At 37.8% G+C, this 20,656-nt stretch overlaps 1 protein-coding gene across 1 annotated transcript in view; it reads left to right on the top strand.

Annotated features, from left to right (window-relative positions):
• The window catches only part of FAM193A (family with sequence similarity 193 member A), a 101,133-nt gene that overhangs the window by 57,837 nt on the left and 22,640 nt on the right, over window positions 1–20,656 (top strand). Inside the window, exons 7-14 of the mRNA XM_045019531.1 lie at window positions 2,810–2,934; window positions 7,166–7,310; window positions 10,977–11,054; window positions 11,722–11,834; window positions 12,025–12,267; window positions 17,819–17,972; window positions 18,083–18,262; window positions 19,428–19,679. Of these exons, the coding sequence (XP_044875466.1) occupies window positions 2,810–2,934; window positions 7,166–7,310; window positions 10,977–11,054; window positions 11,722–11,834; window positions 12,025–12,267; window positions 17,819–17,972; window positions 18,083–18,262; window positions 19,428–19,679 (1,290 nt within the window). The remainder of the gene's footprint in view (window positions 1–2,809; window positions 2,935–7,165; window positions 7,311–10,976; window positions 11,055–11,721; window positions 11,835–12,024; window positions 12,268–17,818; window positions 17,973–18,082; window positions 18,263–19,427; window positions 19,680–20,656) is intronic.

Genomic DNA, 20,656 nt, shown 5'->3' with positions numbered 1-20,656 from the left:
ACAGCCTTTTTGTTATGCTGTACTCCCTTATTTCTTTTCATACTATGTACATGCTGAAGACTGCAAAGGGAATTTTGACAGAGTAGAATTTGGTTTTGCTGTAGATGGGCTGGAGAGGTGTGGGACAGTTATAGAAAGGAATGAAATGGGCAGTAAGTGGTAGACAAAAGGGAAGAAATATAGAAGGGGACGGTGTTCAGACCTCGGGTGATTTTAAAAAAAAATGGTGGGGAAGAAAAGGTTCTCAAAGAGAAAAGGAGATTCATAGAATGAAATTCAAAATTAAAACATAATTTATTTGTGTTCAGATATACAAAAATATGATAGTTGACTGTTTCCTGCCCTCCCTGCTCTGTGCTCGCTATTTTCTCATCTTCTTTCCCTGCCCTTAGACACGATGCACTTTTATTAGAAATAATTCATTACCACCCATTCATTGACATATTCCTGTATTAGTCAAGTCTTAGCATTTCTCTCTTGAGAGTATGGTTCTTAAAGTTACTGAGTTGCTTTGCTGTTTAAAAACATACTTGACTGCAGAACAGATTTATTGCAGAATGAAAATTAAATTGATGCCTCTGAAACTAGACAGTTTTTATTTTCCTTTCTAAGAATCCACTAATTTTTGTACACTGGTTGTCAAGAAGATATAGCTAATCAGGCATTTGATGTTTTCATGTTAAGTCACTCTCCTTTTCCTGGTCTCTACTGTGGACCAGTAGTAGTAAAGTCAACATATGTAAGAGATCAAATTGACAGGAAATGCTTAGAATAGACATGAACTCTCCAACCTACTACTTTTTGCCCTACTGAAGCGGAAAGGATACTTCATTCTCCAAAGAGTTTGAGTGGATATGGTATTTTTACAGTAACTCCTTCCTTATGTGTGATTGGTTTAGCAGCTCAGTCAGTATTGAGACCAGCCATTGTTCCTCTAATAGGCTTCAGTATTCAGAAATTGAACTATAAGCTGTAGTAGGAACACAGGATATTGTTCCTGTGGTGGTTTTTTATATAGATTTCTTGGGTTGCTACAAGGCCTTCTCCTTAGGCACGCTAATATTTAAAGCTTGGAAGCTGAGATTTAACTGCAGAGAAAAAGCGTAAGGAAGTAGTCTCATTTAGCTTTTTCAGTGCACATGAATGCATTTTGTTAAGACTCTACTGCACTGTTTGAGATCAAGAGAAATCCTTTTAGCCTCAAATACACACGTGTGGCTAGATCATCATATTGTAAACTTTGTAATTCAGTCTTCCACTTGGCTAAGGTCCAACCTTTGTGTGTAGCCTGCAGTATGATGGCAGGAAGAGGCTTGAACCTCCATCCATGTGGACTTAATTTCTTAGTGAAATTATGACTGATTTTCCTTCCTTTCAAAGGAGTCCAGCTCTTTGGAGAGGTTCAAGAACAAGCATTAAAGCCTTTTTGCCCCACCAGGGGATGAGACACCATACCAAGATCAAGATGGAGAGACTGTGGTCAGTACAGAAAAGTCCCTCAATCCCCAATTTAGAGGTCTAAAAGAAAAACTTGCCTGATACTTTCTGTAGGCAGTACAGGACCTGATCAACTGAACTAGGGATGTAAGCTTTCTAAAGAAGTTTTGTCAGTTTTGTTCTCCTCAGACCTATGGAACCTACCAGAAGGCTCACTTGTTTTCAGGATAATCAGGCTAAAATTTAAATTTTGTTAGTAATGTGTAGGAACTAAAATCTTAAACTATTTATCATCCGAAGCAAGGGAGTATATTGCTTCATTGCACACCTCAGGAGTGGAGAGGCTATAATTTATGTACAGATGAGTGTTTTCCATTGTTTTCTTCGAGCAGTGCTAGCCGGACTAGGAGTGCTTGATACTGAGGTCTGACTTCGAATACATAACTCCTATCAGAGTTTGAGGTCTATAAAATAAGATGACTCTGTCCTATGCGATGCTTGTATTACTGATTACTCAAAGCCATAGTGCAGGAGATTCACTTGCTGGTGTGACAGCCAGAATGCCTTCATTTAATCTTGCTCAGTGTGAGGTCTGGTGACAGAAGACAGACACTCGTGTTTGTTCCATAAATGAAACGCTTGCTGAATTGGTGGTTAGGGGATCTCTCGTAGAGGGTCTGTTGTTCAGCTGTCAACACTGAATTACTATAACCATAGATGTTAACTCTTCTGTTTAGAAGTACCTCAAGGTTGGAAATGGGTAGATGGTTGATAGTCCAGAAACCAAGATGCACATTTAGTATGCTAGACAGATGAGTAAGTAGATTATTGCTTGCTTCAGGAAGAACATTTCTGAGTAACCATACTTAGAAAGTACAACTTCTTCAGTGTTTTAGTTAAACCTTGTGGGAAAAGCAGAACTTACTAGGAGAGCGGTATCTCCTGCTAGACATGGTAAAGAAGAACCTAACATTGATCAGGGATAGCAAATCAAAACCCCTGGAAAAGTCTGGCTAAGATGATATACTCTGTCTGTTGAGATAGAAATTGAACTGTGAATTTGTGGAAGGTCTTTTAACAAGATAGTGCCTTCTTCTGAATTTTTTCCCCCCTTTCCTATCCCCTGACTATTCAGAAAGATGAGAAAAGAAGCTAGAGTGACTTTTAGAAGTCAGTGGCGGTCCTGATTCATAGATCAGTGGCAAAATAATATGTTTGTTAGTGTTAAAACTGGCTAAGGTCTAAGCTGAATAACCCATCATCTGGGCTGGTGGGTTTAAAAGGTTACTAGCTAAAGAAATTTTCTTTCTGGCATCTGAAGAGTTCTTTAGAAATATGTTAGATTTATAGAAAATTTAAATATTTTTAATAGGAAAATGAACACTTGAAGAAATTTCAGGTGACGTGGAAATTGCACAATAAGCATCTATTTGAAAATCTGGTATTTTCTGAGCCACTGCTGCAGAACAGCTTGCCAACACTGGTGTCACAGCTAAGGTAAAGTGTCTTTCAATATATCTATATACACACATTAAGTAAAGAGAATAATAGTTTACATAGTATCTGTGACAAAATAGTTAGATACTTCTGATAAGACTAATGGTAAAACTGTGACTTCTTTTTTTAAAAGAATTCGATTCTGTGATTATTATTTTGGCTAAGCAAACCACTGAAATATCTCTTCATATTCCTCACAAACTACTTTAAGATGAGGTGTGATGAAAACATCTGTTCAGTTGGTGCACTTGCATGTAAATTGGGTTTTTCTTTTCATTACTGCATGTTTATTTAGAATCTTTAGCTGGTCTACTACTGTAGGTACACTGAGAAACACAAACCTTACAAATGTAGAGCTCAATCCTGCAAAGGTTCACCCCTGAGGATGGTACATATTACCATGATTGGATCCATGAGTGACTTCACAGTATATCCCTGGTGGTAAGTGTTAGCAGAATTAGGCTTTCATAAGCAACCCTCAGATGATGATATCTTTAGCAGTGGCCTACATGCCATACTAGAACAATTACTAATCATTTGCCACTATCCTAAACAGACACACAAAAAACATCAAACAAATTAATGGTCATAACTTACTAATATTAAACAAAAGCAATCAAATGGACAAAACCCTATTAAACACAGGTTTCTAAAACATTGCTGCTGCTCCTCTGAGTTTTGCTTTCATAGAGGCCTTTAAAAATGAGTTACTTTCTTAGTCTATGCACCTGTTTGTATGTGAAATTGGTGGTGCACTCTAGGAAATGCAGTAGCACGTTTGAGTAATAGTTTTGATAGATTTGCAAAATCATGTGTTTTGACCCAAATATGCTAGGAATATTTACTATCTGTCTTGGATCCTATACAATTGAAAGATTAAACTCTCTTTTTAGTAACTTTTGCCCTACATTTGTCTTAAATAAATTTGTTGTAAGTGTGTAAATGCTAAGTATTGTATTATAACTCTTGATTTTATACAGGTATAAATACTGCAGAATTGCCAATGGAAAATATTAAATCATGAGTTGGCCTTCAGAAATGAAAATTTTGAAAAAAATATGTTTTGGGAGTTTTATTTGCCTTTTGGTTTTTTGAACCAGTGTAGGGTTCACTGGGGTTAAATTTTCATGTTCTTCTCTGCAATCACAAAGGCTAGAAACTTGCTATTTTATATAGAATTACCATTACTTCAGGAGCCAGGGCATTAAGAAAAAAATAAATTTCATGAGTATCATGATAAAATCATGAGAATTGGCAACACTGATTGCTGGTAGAATTTTAAGCACCATTGAACATTCCATATAGTTAGCCTATATTCTTGATGCATTTTTACATCTTCATGATTTTTGGTATGTAGAAATTATCTCCTAAAAAGACTGAGGTTTCTGTATAATAATAAAAAAAACAAAAAAACTTGAGATCTTGGGTGAAATGAAATTAGTGGCTTTGGTTTAATACTGGACAATAGTTGTCTGCTATTCACTTTGTTCTTAGTTATTTTAGATTCTCTATGTTGGGATGGAGAAATTTCTTACAATTGTTGCCAGATGGTGGTAGGCAGTATTACATAGCAGTTAGAACAGAGAACTCGGTATGAAGTCCTGGCCCCATTAAAGTAAATGGCAAAACCGTGTGACCCTCACTGTGACCAGGATTTCATCCTAGGAGTCGAGATGCCTGGTTCTGACACTAACTTTTTGAGAAGCCCTGGGCAAGTCACTTAACCTCTTCACCGATTGGTAAAATGGAGATAATACATGATTGAGTGGCATGGCTGCCATGAGTCTTGGTTTATATTTGGAGGAACTCAAAGATCTTTGTAATCAAATGCACATTAGAAGTGTGTAACATACTATAATCTCTACCTTACTTGGTTCTGAGACCCAAGTTCAGGATGCTGACTTGGTAGTTTGAGGATGCTTGCAATGATGATGTATGGCAGACCTCAAAGGAATAAGCAGGAATAAAACTGCTGATTCCACAGTAGTAGGGGAGCAGGAAAGTCTCTGTCTTCCATTCCTGAAAATGCCCCTCTGAGGGAGAAGTGTCTTTTAACCTATCAATCTTAGAACAAATGCTGCCTCCAATGGGTAGGAAGTGAGTTTACTCCTGAGGGAATTCTGCGCCCCAAAAAACAAAAATTCTGCACACTATTTTAAAATTCTGCAAATTTTATTTGTAATAAATAAATGCAGAGGCTCTAGCATGGCAGTGGAGAGCACAAGCCAGTGACTGCACAGAGGTGGGAGATCACCCTGCAGGCCTTACCCCTATCCTCCCCGTCCCGGGAGATGGACTTAGCAGTGAAGATGCATCTGACCCTGACACAGCGCAAGGGCCAGGCCAACCCCAGAAACACCCGGGGCTTTGCCCCTCTATGCCAACCACACTAGATGTAGGCAGGCAGGTTCAGCCTAGCAGGAGCGAAGTGTGGAGGGCCTGAATGTGGAGAGATGCAGATGTGGGGTGATAGGGTTCTGTGTGAGGCAGTCTGGGTGCAGCCAGCTTGGTGGGGAGTCCAGGCGTGGGGGGATCTGGATGAACAGGGGGTCATGGGGGGGCAGATTCTGGGTGCAGAGACAATGTGACTCTGCAGAGGGGGTTAGGTGAAGGTAGGTGGGACTCTGCACGGGGATTTGGATGTGGAGGCCTCAGCTGGAGGGAGGGTCCAGGTGCTGGCTTGGTGGGTTGCAGGTCTGGGTGCTGGCTTAGTGGAGCTCAGTGGGATGGGGATCTGGATGTGGGGGACTTGTCAGGGTGGTTTGGATGGGGGAGGGTCGAGTGCAGGGGATGGTCTGGGGGCAGGGGTGGGGTCCAAATGCAGAATCATAGAATATCAGAGTTGGAAGGGACCTCAGGAGGTCATCAAGTCCAACCCCTGCTCAAAGCAGGACCAATCCCCAACTAAATCATCCCAGCCAGGGATTTGTCAAGCCTGACCTTAAAAGCCTCTAAGGAAGGAGATTCCACCACCTCTCTAGGTAACCCATTCCAGAGGGTGAGGCTTGTCAGGGCATGGGTTCAGGGACTTGGTGGGGGGGGGTTCTGGGTGTAGGGGGTGAGGCTTGGTGGGGTGATCTGGTTTTGAGGTGAGTCTGGATGCACAGGGGCTGGGTGGACAGGGGAAGCAGCTACCCGTAGCGTGAACCCCTCCCCTGTGGCTGAGGAGCAATGGGGACGGGAAGAGAGTCAGTGGTGGTGCGGAGCTTCCTGTAGCCGGAGAGGTTTCTGGGGGTAGGTCTGACATGGCCCTGGCCACTCCTTGTAGGGGAAAAGGAAGTCTCATCCTCCCCAGCCCAGCTGAGACAAGCAAGGTAGGAGCCACTGGCTGAGGCATCCCTAGCCCTGCCTACCTTTCCCCCAGGGATTTAGCTCTCTGCTGGCTGCTTCAGGTGCCTGAAACAAAGCATGTGTGCTGCTGGGGAGCAACAGCATGACCATTCTTGTGGCTTCCCTTTGCTTCCCAGTCAGAAAGTCATTTTGCTGTGGGGAAACAAAAAAGTCTGCAGGGGTCATGAATTCTGTGCACGCGTAGTGACACAAAATTCCCTCAGGAGTATGAGTTACTGTGTATAACCAAGTTTTGCAATAGCTTGATTTCATGTCTGTTTCCCCAAGTGGAGGCCCAACAGCCCTAGCTATTAAATAATTAGTGTCATCCTTAATCATTGTGCTGATTAACGCTTCACCAGACCTGGGTATGTCTTTGCTGTCCAGCTCTTTGGTAGATGGTCATCTGTACTTAACGCATATGTGGTTCAGGAAGATAGGTATATCAAGTAATAAAGCTGGGTGAATAAGTATGGCTCAGTTGCGATGACCCCAGTTTGTTATGGAAATGTTACGCTTCTTATGTACTCACTACTATTGCTTACACTGGTTACAGAACATCAAGAGTGAGCTGTTGTCAGACCTTTGTTAAAAATACAGATAAACATGTTTTGTGGAACTAATGGCCAAATAGCTTCTGTGTCAGTTACTGTAGATATATTCATCACCTAAAGCCTTTTTTGTCCTAAAACTATTTTAAGATTTAGTTGGGGTTTGTCCTGCTTTGAGCAGGTGGTTGGACTAGATGACCTCCTGAGGACTCTTCCAACAATAATCTTTTATGATTTTAAGTGGTGCTGTATATCAGAAAAGTTAGTGAACACCAGTGAATCATTCTGATTATTAGGTGCATGCCTCTGCCTCTATTTCATACTCTAATAATTGCTGTTTAAACTTTTAGGCTTGGAACAACACACGATTCCTGTAGTGAAGATATGTATAGTACCTTGCTACAAAGGTATCATCAATTGGAACAGGAGATGGGTCAAGTGGCTGAAGCCTGGCTTGAATGCCAGAAAAAAATAGATGATTATGTAGATGAACAGGTAAGGACCATATAAGGTATTGCCTGCCTTGCAGTAAATGTAAAACATACAACGTTATATACTGCATACATGTACTCCAAAAATCCTGACCTTTAGTCAAGGTGGTATAATAACTATGGAATACAGGTGCTGATAAAAATGAATTATTACTTAGTCTGAATTCCCGTAGCATACACGATACATCAGTATATTTTAATTATTACTTTTGTATAAGAAACAATTGTCTTTATAAGATGAGTTTTGTTAATTTAAAAACTTAATCCCCGTGTTTTATGTACATTGTCAGTAAAGTTACTCGTTTCTGCTTAGTTAACAACCACTACAATCCACTGTGGGATGTTGCAAGAAAGTCGGTTAGCAGTGTCTTTGTTAAGGTCTTGCATAAAATTTTGAGGATAGTTTTAAAGCATCTGAAGAAAATTCTTGTTGCCAAACTCTGCCACCTGTAAAGCTTGCATGCTCTAATCCTAGGTATATTAAACGTGAAAAATAGCCATTTTGTTAAAGAAAAGTAGGCACAGCAAATAATGAACATTTGCTAGTGTTTATAAGAACCAGACAGAAGTAACAGGCAACTACTGTGAAGACAATCTGATTTTACCTTATTTGATTTCCCTTGTAATATTCATGTATTAACAATGAATACAAATGGTTAAAGGCTGTTGTTGCATCTTTGTTTTATAAAGTATAATTATAGGCATCAGAAGAGAAGCTCTTGAGGGGTGAAGTGGAACCCATTTCTGCATATGTAAATGGCAGTGTCTCTTCTAAAATTCAGTCTTTCTGGGGCTTGAGAGGTGTAGGTCTTTGCAGGATCAATTTATAAGCAGGAAATAAGCACCCTAGGCATCACTACAGCAAAAATATCCATCACCTTCTGACTTAAAGTGTAGCACTGGAAAGGTGGGGCTGTCAGAGCAGTTACTCTTCAGGAAAAGACTAACATAGACCATCTCAAATATGTCCAGGTTTCTTCCCACAAACAGATTTTAAGATGATCCTGTTGACTTCAAAAGTTAATCTGTTATGCCATCCGCAGCTGGTATAAAGAACATTTAAAAGTCCTAAAAAGGAATTACAGCCTGTGATCCTCATTTATTTAATGAAGTAACATTATTCTGGAAGCAGAGCTTCTTTTTCTTTAATGATTAAATTCTCACAGAAACACCAAAAGCAGTTTCAGGCTATTATGGTATGATTAATTTGCATACTGAAATATTCAAAGGCTAATGACTCTGAAGTAGCCTTTATGCCATTGCTTTAAGAACATGAATATGAGGATGTCTGGTAGTACTAGTGCTAATGTGCATTTGTCATACTTTGCAATCTTTATCCATTTGAAAGATCATATTAGTTTGTGAGAGTCCCTATACTTAAAGGTCTAGATTTTGTCTTGAAGAACACAGCCCTTGTGTAAATAGGAGTGTGGAATCTAACCATGCCAGGAAGAACACTGGAGAAATTATGCCTGTTTGAGGCACAATCACAGGACTGTTGCTTGCATATGAGGTCCTGGTAATTTGCTCAATCTTGTATGCCAGCCAGGCTCCACAGGCTGGTGCAAAGTGAAGGGGCCAGAATAATGACCCCACTCCCTTTCCACCCCTCTTCACTAGCTTGCTCCCATGGAGAGGAAAAATACAGCAATTACTGTTGATGCACAAGTGTGTAGGGGAGGCTTCTTGCTTGTCCATTCACTCCTGTGTGCCTAAGCGAGGGCATCTCACAGTCTTGCCCAAAACAGTGAATACAGTAGAAGTAAAATTATCTCTCAAACTAGTAGAGATTAAATGCATCCACTATAGTGTTGTGGTTGCAAAGCACTGTACAAATGTGAATGGTTGATCCACACAGCACCCATGTAAGGTAGGTAAATAAATATTTTTTAGGTGCCTAGATTTAGCAGTGATAGGTGCTACTTGAAGGGATGGATAAGTAGGTAGAATAACTGATACAGAAATTAAGTGACTGCCCATGTCCTCAAAACAGTCAGTAGCAGAGCCAGGAATAGAATTTTTGGCCATATAGTACATTTTAATCCCTCTGAAAAGTGGAGCAAAGGATGGTCCATAAGTGTTCATGCTTACTATTTCTCTTAACCATTTAAAAGCGTTGCATGACTTACCATATTGCTTTTAGTGTAAACTAACATATTCCCTTCAGAGCAAGGGAATTCAAAATTGAATAGTAGTAATCCAAATTACATTTGATACCAGCATCAAAGAGCAAAATCATGCTAAGTGACGTTCAAATTCAAGTGTTGAGGTGTAGCGGGGATAGTTCAGTATGGTATTTCCTGAGTGAAACAATATCCTATTGTAATCTTTTAAACTCATGTTCATGTTTGAATTCTGTGTTCATTCCTTGAAATATTAATTTAAGGTAATATTACAAATTGAGGGTTACAACATGAGCTAATCATAATAAATTCTGGTTCATTTGCTGCAAATTTTGTTCCATGAATATGTAACCTCTGAAAGGTTTTGAATTTCTAGTACTTGTATGCTAAGTGATAAGTGTTGAAAGAAACCTGGATAGGTGCTTTCCCTTACCTACTGAACCAGTTCTTTCAAATTGATTTGGGAAACAGATGGAGAAACTGTTTTTTGTTCTTCACTGTTTTAAAAAAAAATAAAAATTACTGTATGTAGTATTGTATGCATGTTGGTCCCAGGATACTAGAGACAAGGTGGGTGAGGTATTAGTCAAATAAAAGATAACTTCTGTTGCGGAGAGACAAGCTTTCAAATTTACAGAAAGCTCTTCTTCAGGTCTGGGCGCTCTCTCACCAACATAAGGTGGTCCGTTAAAAGATATTCTCACCCACCTTGTGTCTCAAACATTTACGGATTTTTCTTTGTTTGTTTTATGTTTGTAGCATTGTTTGTTAACTCTAAAAAGTGTACTCTTCAAAGACAAAATGTAATCTGATTTTAATAGTGCTTTTCCAGTAATGTGCCCCAAGGTGCTCTATAATTAATAAAAAGCATCTTTCTGAGTTATGTACTCCTTGCCTATGGTTTAACTTTTAAGCTCAACCTTAAACACTGACAGTATAGATCATTACATGTGAATGGCTATAATTTTAAACTTGATCTTTTCTTTTTATATAAACTTACAAAAAAGAAAAGTCCAACTTCAGTAGCAAATATTCTTCTATGATTGAATGATGAGCTCTAGGTCTTGAACACCACAAGATTTGCTATTGACCTTGAGCGTATATCTGGACTTGCCAGAAGTCCTGTATTGCTAGAGCTTCACACATGGATCAGGAGATGAGATATTGGGTATCTGATGCAGAACACTTTAAATGTTATCAGAATTTTGTGTATAGTATAAAATGCAACTTAATGTCCGTGTAAAGAGTTAACTGGAGTGTGGAGGGTGCAAGGGGGGAAGATTGCCAAAATGATTTTATATTTGCGTAGAGTTTAAAATACAGTGGCTTTACTAATGAAATCAGAAGAGCACTTGGATAAGATAGACTTTATCTTTAATATAACTTTAATAACTTACTTAACTTTCTTTTTAATTGCACAAGATTCTTGTGAGTTTTCTGAAATAAACATGGACAGGATGAATAAAATAAAATTTGATGGGAACCTAACAAATACAGTGTAGTATTTTCATGTTTAAACCAATGCATCTCCTTCTATCCTGTTTTAGATGGCAATGAAAACAAAACAGCGCATGCTAAAAGAAGACTGGGAATTTTTTAAACAGAGGCGTTTTATTGAAGAGCAGGTAGGATTATGGTGTTTTAGCAATTTATATTAGGTAATTTGAATATTTTCTGTATACTATGAGAGACAGACACTTGCAACTGAAAGAGTAATCTGTATATTGCACTAACCATATGTGCTCTAATTCTTCAACCCTATGCCTAGAGCTCACTTGGATAAATGGGAGTTAAGCACAGATCAGCTACAGAATTGGGCCCCCACGTTTTTTCTAAACTTTAAGGGTAATTGAGTTTGTTATTACATGTTCGTCCCTTTGTGTATATCCATAAAAGGAATGTAACTGCTGAAGTGAAAGAACTCTGTGTCGTGATCTAATAAAAATAATATACAAAACTCCAGTTATAACTGGGTCAGAGAGATTGACTTCGCCATGCGATTTCTTTAATACGGAAATACATTTTCTTGAGCTAACGTATTTTTGAATGCCAGGTGTTTACTGCTTCTAACTTTAAACTTTTTTAGGTATAAATGTTTTTGACTTTGGGTATTGTGATAGATGATCAAAAGGATACTTTTATCAAGTTATTACTTGCATTATAATTGTCTTTTTAAGTTGGGCATTATAAAAGGAAAGGATATTTTTTGCCATTAGTTGTGCTATAAACTGGTTACAATTTTAGCGAACGTTTATTTGCAATACTAAAACACTGCCTTACAATTTATTTTAGTTAAATAACAAGAAAGCACTAGCTGGTGAGAACAACTTTACAGACACAATGAGGCATATGTTGTCATCACGTTTGAGCATGCCTGACTGTCCCAACTGTAATTATAGAAGAAGGTGAGCTGATGTTTTGAATATGAGTTCATAATAAAACATTAATCTCTTGAGTTAGAGAAAAGAGGATATCAAATATTGTAACTGGCACAGTGAATTTAATAAAATGGAATGCAACTTCAATACCTTTAAACAATACCTTTAAAAATCTGTGACACTGATAAATTTTATTACTATCTTAATTCTTGAGCAGATGTACTTGTGATGACTGCAGCCTTTCACACATTTTAACATGTGGCATCATGGATTCACCAATAACAGATGACATCCATATTAACCAGTTACCACTACAAATTGATTCTGCTCCGGATTATCTGTCTGAGATCCGCCCACCTAGTATGTCTTCAGCAAGCTCTGAATCAGGTTCCAGCTCTCCTATCACAATTCAGCAGCACCCAAGACTCATCCTTACAGATAATGGCTCTGCACCAACTTTGTGAGTTGCTGTTTTTATTGTAAAATTTGGAATCATAAGGAAATTGAGAGAACTATGGAAGACAAGTTACAGAAGGTTGATAGTTTGACTTTAAACTACTATCCTTGTTTAAAGATTTAACTCTTATATTTGCAGTAGTGCTTAGCCACATTGGGAACTTACTCTGAGAGGTATCAACTGACTGAATTCATTACAATGAAGTAGTAATTCTTGAACATATGTCTTAATTTTATGCCTCCAAACAGCTGTATATTCTGGAGTTCAGGGAGACATCTACGACAGAACCCTGCTTACACATTTAGCCACAGGCAGTGGCAAGGGTAAACTTTCTGGATGGTGACCTGCTAGCTAGAGGACTTGTCCATTCCACACATTTTGTTACATCATTTGATATCTTGCTTTAGACATCTACCCTAAGTGAAATCAGGGTGGATTGATTCAAATCACTGGTTTTAATCATTATTTAAATCAGCAAGCAGGAAATCTTGATTTAAATCATTGTTTTGAATTTGTTTTGCATTTGTACTTTTTAGGTATTTTTCCAAAGAAAATTTGATTGAGTGGTTGGTATCCATTAAAACATGTTGGTTTGCTTTTATGCTATATTTGTTGCTGCTTATGCATACCAAGAGGATATGCTATGTCTATACACATTACGTTAATTGAGATTCTTACTTATATATGAGGATATGAGGGAGATTACCAAACCTGAGCTGGTCTTTTTAGGTGACAAATCTGAGGAACTGTCCCAGATTGAGATGTCACTAGAGGAGGTTTTGGAACAAATTGATAAACTAAACCGTAATAAGTCACCAGGACCAGATGGAACTCAAATGTGAAATTGCAGGACTACTAACTGTAGTCTGTAACCTGTCATGTAAATCACTTCTGTACCAAATGACTGGAGGATAGCTAATGTGACGCCAATTTTTAAAAAGGGCTCCAGAGGTGACCCCAGCAATTACAGGCCGGTAAGCCTGACTTCAGTACCGGGTAAACTGGTTGAAACTATAGTAAAGAACAAAATTGTCAGACACATAGATGAACATAATTTGTTGGGGGATTGTCAACATGATTTTTGTAAAGGGAAATCATATCTCACCAATCTACTAGAATTCTTTGAGTTGGGGATCCAGTGGATATAGTGTATTTAGATTTTCAGAAAGCCTTTGACAAGGTCCTTCACCAAAGGCTCTGAAGCAAAGTAAGCAGTCATGGGATAAGAGGGAAGATTTTCTCATGGATTGGTAACTGGTTAAAAGACAGGTAACAAAGGGTAGGAATAAATGATCAGTTTTCAGAATGGAGAGAGGTAAATAGTGGAGTCCCCCAGGGGTCTGTACTGGGTCCAGTCCTATTCAACTTATTCATAAATTATCTGGAAAAAGGGGTAAACAGTGAGGTGGCAAAATTTGCAGATGATACAAAACTACTCAAGATAGTTAAGTCCCAGGCAAACTGCAGAGAGCTACAAAAGGATCTCTCAAAACTGGGTGACTGGGCAACAAAATGACAGATGAAATTTCATGTTGATAAATGCAAAGTAATGCACATTGGAAAGCATAGTCCAAACTATACATATAAAATGATGGGGTCTAAGTTAGCTGTGACCACTCAAAGAGATCTTGGAGTCATTGTGAATAGTTCTTTGAAAACATCCACTCAGTGTGGAGCGGCAGTCAAAAAAGCGAACAGAATGTTGGGAATCATTAGGAAAGGGATAGATAATAAGACTGAAAATATCATATTGCTTCTATATAAATCCATGGTACACCCACATCTTGAATACTGTGTGCAGATGTGGTCACCCCATTTCAAAAAAGATATATTGGTTTTGGAAAAGGTTCAGGAAAGGGCAACAAAAATTATTAGGGGTATGGAACGGCAATGGTGAGATTAATGAGACTAGGACTTTTCATCTTGGAAAAGAGACAACTAAGGGGGAATATGATTGAGGTCTATAAAATCATGACAAAAGGAAGTATTTTTTCACACGCCGCACAGTCAACTTGTGGAACTCCTTGCCAGAGAATGTTGTGAAGGCCAAGACTATAACAGGGTTCAAAAAAGAACTAGATAAATTCATGGAAGATAGGTCCCTCAATGGCTATTAGCCAGGATGGGCAGGGATGGTGTTTGCCAGAAGCTGGGAATGGGCGACAGGGGATGGATCACTTGTTGATTACCTGTTCTGTTCATTCCCTCTGGGTCACCTGGCATTGACCACCTGTAGGAAGACATGATACTGGGCTAGATGGACCTTTGGTCTGACCCAATATGGCCATTTTTATGTTCTATATGTTATGTTAAAAATGGTGAATAATGTATTATTTACAAGATTAAATTTTTACTTGTGATTTGTGCCAAGGTTAGATGGGAATTCAGATGCAATTAAAAATGTACAAAATCAGCATTTTAAGGTTGGTTTTTAATTAATTAAATCTACCTTAAGTCTGTGTGATATATAAGAATACTTATCAAAACAGGTTTTGAGTTTTAAAACTAACTGATTTATTAAAGAAAGGGAGTATTATTTGTAGTTAGTGAATTAAACCGATTGTTTCTGGTCACCATGTCCTTCAAGATTTTAGCAGTAGCAGACCTCATCTTTCTTCGCCTACATTTTATTCATAGGTTGGAAGAGGAAAACAAGCTTTCCTGCTTTTTCAATTCTTTTGACTTATTAACTTTGAACTAGTCATTGAACTGAACTAGTTAAATAAACTGAAATGAAGAAAATATTCTCTCTGCACCTGCAGAAGAAGCTAGTGCTATCAAAATGTGGCTTAGCATTTCAACTATGTCTGGTTCCAGGTGCTTCACCAGTTCAGGGATTTAACTTCCTTTAAAACTTCAGCAGGAAACATGTACTGCATAGTGTTTTGGGGGTTTTTTAAAAAATTTTATGCTTAATCTAAATCATTTTAATAGATTAGAATAAGGCCTTAACATAAGTTGTCATCAGGGCTGGCTCCAGGCACTAGCTGCACAAGCAGTGCTTGGAGCGGCCAATGGAGAGGGGTGGCATGTCTGGGTCTTCGGCGGCAATTTGGTGGTGGGTCCCTCACTCCCTCTCGGAGCAAAGGACCAGCTGCCGAATTGCCACCGAAGACTGAAGCGGCGGCAGTAGAGCTGCAGATTGCGATCGCGGCTTTTTCTTTTTGCTGCTTGGGGCGGCAAAAACCCTGGAGCCTGGCCCTGGTTGTCATGAATTCAAATTTAACTTTAAATAGGTTTTATTTTTAATTTAGTTTTTTAAAAATCAGATTTTTATTTATTTTCTTTAAAAATTGGTTTTAATCCTCTGTGAATAAAATATTGTTACACATGCACCACATGCCTAATACAACCTTATCCGTCATGTACTAACCAGACACTCCTCAGACAATCATAACTGGTATTTTTGTGGTTTGCCTTACAAAGAGCAACGATAAACGTGAATGTAAGAACTGCTTAATGATTTATTTTTTTTAGTGTGAGAACAGATGATTTTTTTGAAAGGTTAGTCACCTGATTACAAGTAACTGACTTCTGAACTCTTCTATCAAGACTGTTGAGTTGACATTAATTTAAGACTTAGAGTGAAGATTCTTGTGCAATGAAAAAAGTTCTCATCTCCTCTAAAAATCATAGTGAATTTAGGAACTGAGGCATTTGCTATTGCTGCCTGACCCTTCCCCAAACCAGAAAGGGGGTAAATGATTTTTAAATTGGGGGAGTAGATTGAATTTTTTATTCCCATCCATCAAGCCTTGATGGCAACTAACTAACTACAACACCCTGTTACAGTACGTGACACATCAGCAACCATGAAGAACATTAAGTTGATTCTGCTGTAGTGATCAGTAGTGAAATAGCTAACAGAGGTATTTTAGGGAGTTGTCATTAAGATTCAATATTAACATTTTATTGAAATGAATGGAGATAGCACAGATTTGTCAATTATTGTTTCAGGCTAATATCACTTAACTGATTTATACCTGGGTCTCATTTCAAAATTTATCTTTGCATTTATTATGGCTAAAGACTTACTACTTTCTAATGAAAGCATAGATTCTGGAACATAAAAGGGCATTTATGTGGCAAATTATGCAGTGGCACAATTGCATTATACTCAATGTTTCTGATCACTGTAATTATTTTTCTGTTTGAAGCAGTTAAAGTGCCAGAATTCCATTCAGCCTTTTTGTTTATTTTGACACACATTAAATCAGCATGTGTCCAAAACAACTAGCATTGTGCAAGTATTTCAGTTTTCCTGTCTACTTAAAACTAGTGTCTATATCTGTGTCTGTTTGTTGTGTTGATGCTAGCTAATGCCTAAATAGACCAAGATAGCTGTTTGGGTAGTTTTACAATGTTGCATTGTGGTGTTATGAAAAATTTCATTTGGTTTTCTTATCCTGTATTTAAATTATCTATGCCCTCTAGTTCTTCACCTTTGTAAAATTTTCAAAGATGATGGAGGGCTTTTGTAATATTATAGATTTTGCCAATTGCTTTTGCCAATATTTTGCTATATTATCTCAGAAGTTCTTAAGCTAACTTCAGTTCTCCAGGAATGAAGATCAATAATATTAACTGTCTCATGAGATGCTAATTTAAACAGCACTTACTAAAGGCAGTGTTATCTACAGACAGACGCAAGTTCACTCTTCCTTCAGGGGAGGATCATTCTGTTTCTCAAATTAGGGCCTAGATAATCTCTTAGGTATTTCTATCTCTGTGGCACATGTACCATTAGCCATACGTCACTGTATTGTAATTAAGTCTCAGCAAAAAGTCTTACTGGAATGCAAAAGGACATAATAATACACTTAAAGAGCTCTTTTATATGTTTGAGTACTGTACAGAAATTACCGAATTAAACTTTGCAACACCCTCGTGAGGTAGGTAACTAAGCTTGCATACTTTTTGTCTAGTGGTGTCAGGAAAAATTTCTAGTCCTCTATTCAGGAATTGTATGAATAGGCACTATGAGAAGGCCTGAAGGATGAATGCTTTTTTTAACATAGTGGTATCCAAGAATGTGCTGTTAGGAGAAAATTTTAAATGATCATTAATCAAAAAATGAGATTGTTATACTTAGTAATTCGTGTAGGGAATTCTGGCTTAACGTTGTCAGTGCTTGAAATATTTGTAATTTTTACACATTACACATTTTCTACCAAGAAACTCATTTGAAATAAGGCTTTTGTCTCATCCAAGGAAAGGCTGGATTTACCCTTCATTATGTTTTGGCATGTTGGAGTTATTGGATTTCTTGATGGCATAGTATTAGGGAAAAATTACATATAAAAATACTAGAAAATCTTTTTAGCCCAGGCTTTCTGCTGAGGAGTTTAGCTATTACCTTAAACAGGCTAGATGGTAGGTAGTAAGTCTTGTGATTTTAAAAAACAGCTGTCTTTAACTATTTTGAAGCAGATCAATTTAAATTGAAATACAAATTATGTATCTATATTTTATTTCATTCCAATGTTTTGTAACTGCTTTCACAGTGGCTTAGGTTACTGATCATCATCATTTATGTAAGCCTCTCTTTCCCCAGTGGTAGTGATGATGAAGATGTTGCACCATTATCAGCAAAATTTGCTGATATCTACCCATTGAATAACTATGATGATGCAGAGGTCGTAGCCAACATGAATGGAATCCATAACGAACTAAATGGTGGAGGGGAAAACATGGCATTGAAAGATGAGGTATAGCACTCTAAAGACACACAATTTATGTAATCTGTCAAATGAAACAATCATTGGAGACTGGTTTATCTCTTTCTTTTTTTTTTTTTTTTTTTACTATGGATTTTCAGTCTCCTCAGGTGAGCAGTACTAGCAGCAGTTCTTCAGAAGCAGATGATGAAGAAGCAGATGGGGAAAGCAGTGGTGAACCACCGGGGACTCAGAAGGACGAAATAACTCTAGGAAAGAGAACATTAAGGAAAGATGAGGCAAAAATGGATAGTCCACCCCCGTCTTACCCCAGTCAACAGGTATAGCTCACTGAAGTCTTATGCCCGTTTGTAAATTACCTTTGAAATCTTGACTATTTGAGACTATTTGCAGTGAAAATTGTTTAATTAGAAGGTAAGTTGCAGATATAGGGAGTCTTTTTATCTGTGTAGCTGTCATTATGAGACTTAAATTATTTTTACAGCTGAATATATAACAATTAGAAATCTAGTGATGGCTGGCCTTCCTGGAACCTAAATCTGAGACCTTTTGTAAGGAGTTGTACTCTTTGCTACTGCTGTCTTAAAAAGACTGCTTCCTGGTTGAAATAGTACTTTAGTCAGTATGAACTTAAACTGTTGAATATATAACAGAAATCTAGGATAAACTCACTGTTCTGAGCTTTAATGGTGAGAACATTTTAGTTAAGTGACAGAAAGTGATTTTTCCCCACTGGTTGAAGTAAGTAATGGATATTTTAATAATGTATCTAAAACTGATTTGCAAATGTAGGGAGTATAGGATAGTGCTTCATACTTACTTTATATGGATGTCTTGCATGTAGATCTGTTGTGACTCAATATTTTATTGGATTGCTAATTTGTTTACTAAAAATTCCCAAATATCATACTTGGCTCTCTGCTCATCATGTAATGGTTTCTATTTCAATGAGTAAATAAAAAAAATTAAAGTCAGTTATGTGTGAGCTAATTTTTTTTTAAGACAATTGCTACAAATCCAAAGGAACCTGTATGTACTATTGAGGAAAACAACCATTATACTCTTTTATAAATCTGCTTGCTTGCATTCTTAATGCCATATTCTGACTGGATCATTTCCACACTGATGATCAAGCTTTTCAATAGTTTGATTGTGGAACAAAATCAGTCACCTTCATTAACTCCTTCCAAACAAGAACCAAACCGCGCCTCATGCCTTTTTAGTCCTGACCATAGGAACCACCATAAAAAGGCTTTGAATAGCTCTAGGTTGCCTTTGCTACAACTCTGGACCTGTGAACTCTGATGAATATTGAACTTTGGTTTTAAACCTGTATAAATGTGTAAATTGCTCCTTATCCATTCTCCTTTATTATACAAGACTAAACAATATTTAGACTTGCTGTTTTGTGGCATTTAAAAGAAATAAAACTATCTGAATTCCTTGTCTGAGAAAATGAGGAGAGTAACTTTTCATTCCTTACAGGCTGACCAAGGTCCAAATACTTGTGAATGCCATGTTTGCAAACAGGAAGCTTCAGGTCTGACTGCTTCAGCGCTCGCAGCCGGACGTCTTCCTGCTGGCCATCAGTTTATGAACCCAGAAAAACCTGCACATCCTGCACTTCACCTTTACCCTCATATACATGGACATGTACCATTGCATACTATTCCTCATCTGCCTCGTCCACTTATCCACCCTACCTTATATACAGCTTCACCCTTTACACACAATAAGGTAAGTGTGGCTAAAAAAATGCTTTCTAGTTTCAGGAAAACAATTGTAAATTTGTGTGCATTACAGTAACTTAACTTAAGACCTTATTGGCACATTACACTTAACTTTTTTCCTAATTTATAAAGGTATCTACTCATACATTCTGTAAAAGGGAAATCCAAAATTGAGAATACCCCAGTTCTGATGGAGTTTGGCCATCACTGGATTACCAGTTGCTATCATCAGGCTAATCTTGGTAAAGATTTTCAGTTTCTTATCAGTTGGAATGGATATAGGGACAAGAAGAAATCTTTAAAAAGCAGCATAGTTACATTTAATGTAATATGGCTGTGCTAAATTTTAAATTTGTATATATTTGAGGTCAAAAATAAGTAGAAGAAAGGCAGCTGTTGTTCCTTTTCAACATTGCTGTCCTGGATTTGGGTCAAAATGATGATACTGTGAATAAGGTCAAGTGTAGAGGACTACTTGTTGAATGTTTTTGTGCTTTTAGGAGAGAGTAAATTCAGCAAAGCACTTCAGCAAAAGAGCATGGTTAACTAGCAAGATAAGGGTATTGTAATCCATGTTCATCTGGAGATGTTCAAACACTCTGACACTATAGTGAGTGGGCCCAGATAATTGCCTAGTTAGTTTTTCAGAAGTTCCTCTGATTTAAATTTTAGACAGTTTTTTTGCACTTAGTGAAGATTGTCAGATAAGACTGAAACAAAAATGTGTTTTAGAATCCCTTTTCAGAGCAGAATATTTGCTGTGTGGAGTGCCACATAATTTTATTCAAAATCAGTTAGTTAATTTTTCATGTATAAAGTATTCTAATCAGCCCCATAAACTCAGTCTGAGCTCTGCGAGGTAGCAAACAGCGCTGGGGGAGGGGGAGGTTCCTTGTGCTCTCATGCATAATCACCTCTGAAATGACAGGCTAATGGGGTTGTGTAAGTAGCGTGGAAAGGTTAACTTAGCCTGTGTCATGCTGT

This window comes from Mauremys mutica, chromosome 5, assembly GCF_020497125.1.
Source record: "Mauremys mutica isolate MM-2020 ecotype Southern chromosome 5, ASM2049712v1, whole genome shotgun sequence".
NCBI lineage: Eukaryota > Metazoa > Chordata > Testudines > Geoemydidae > Mauremys > Mauremys mutica.
This window is presented reverse-complemented; position numbering and strand designations above follow the sequence as displayed.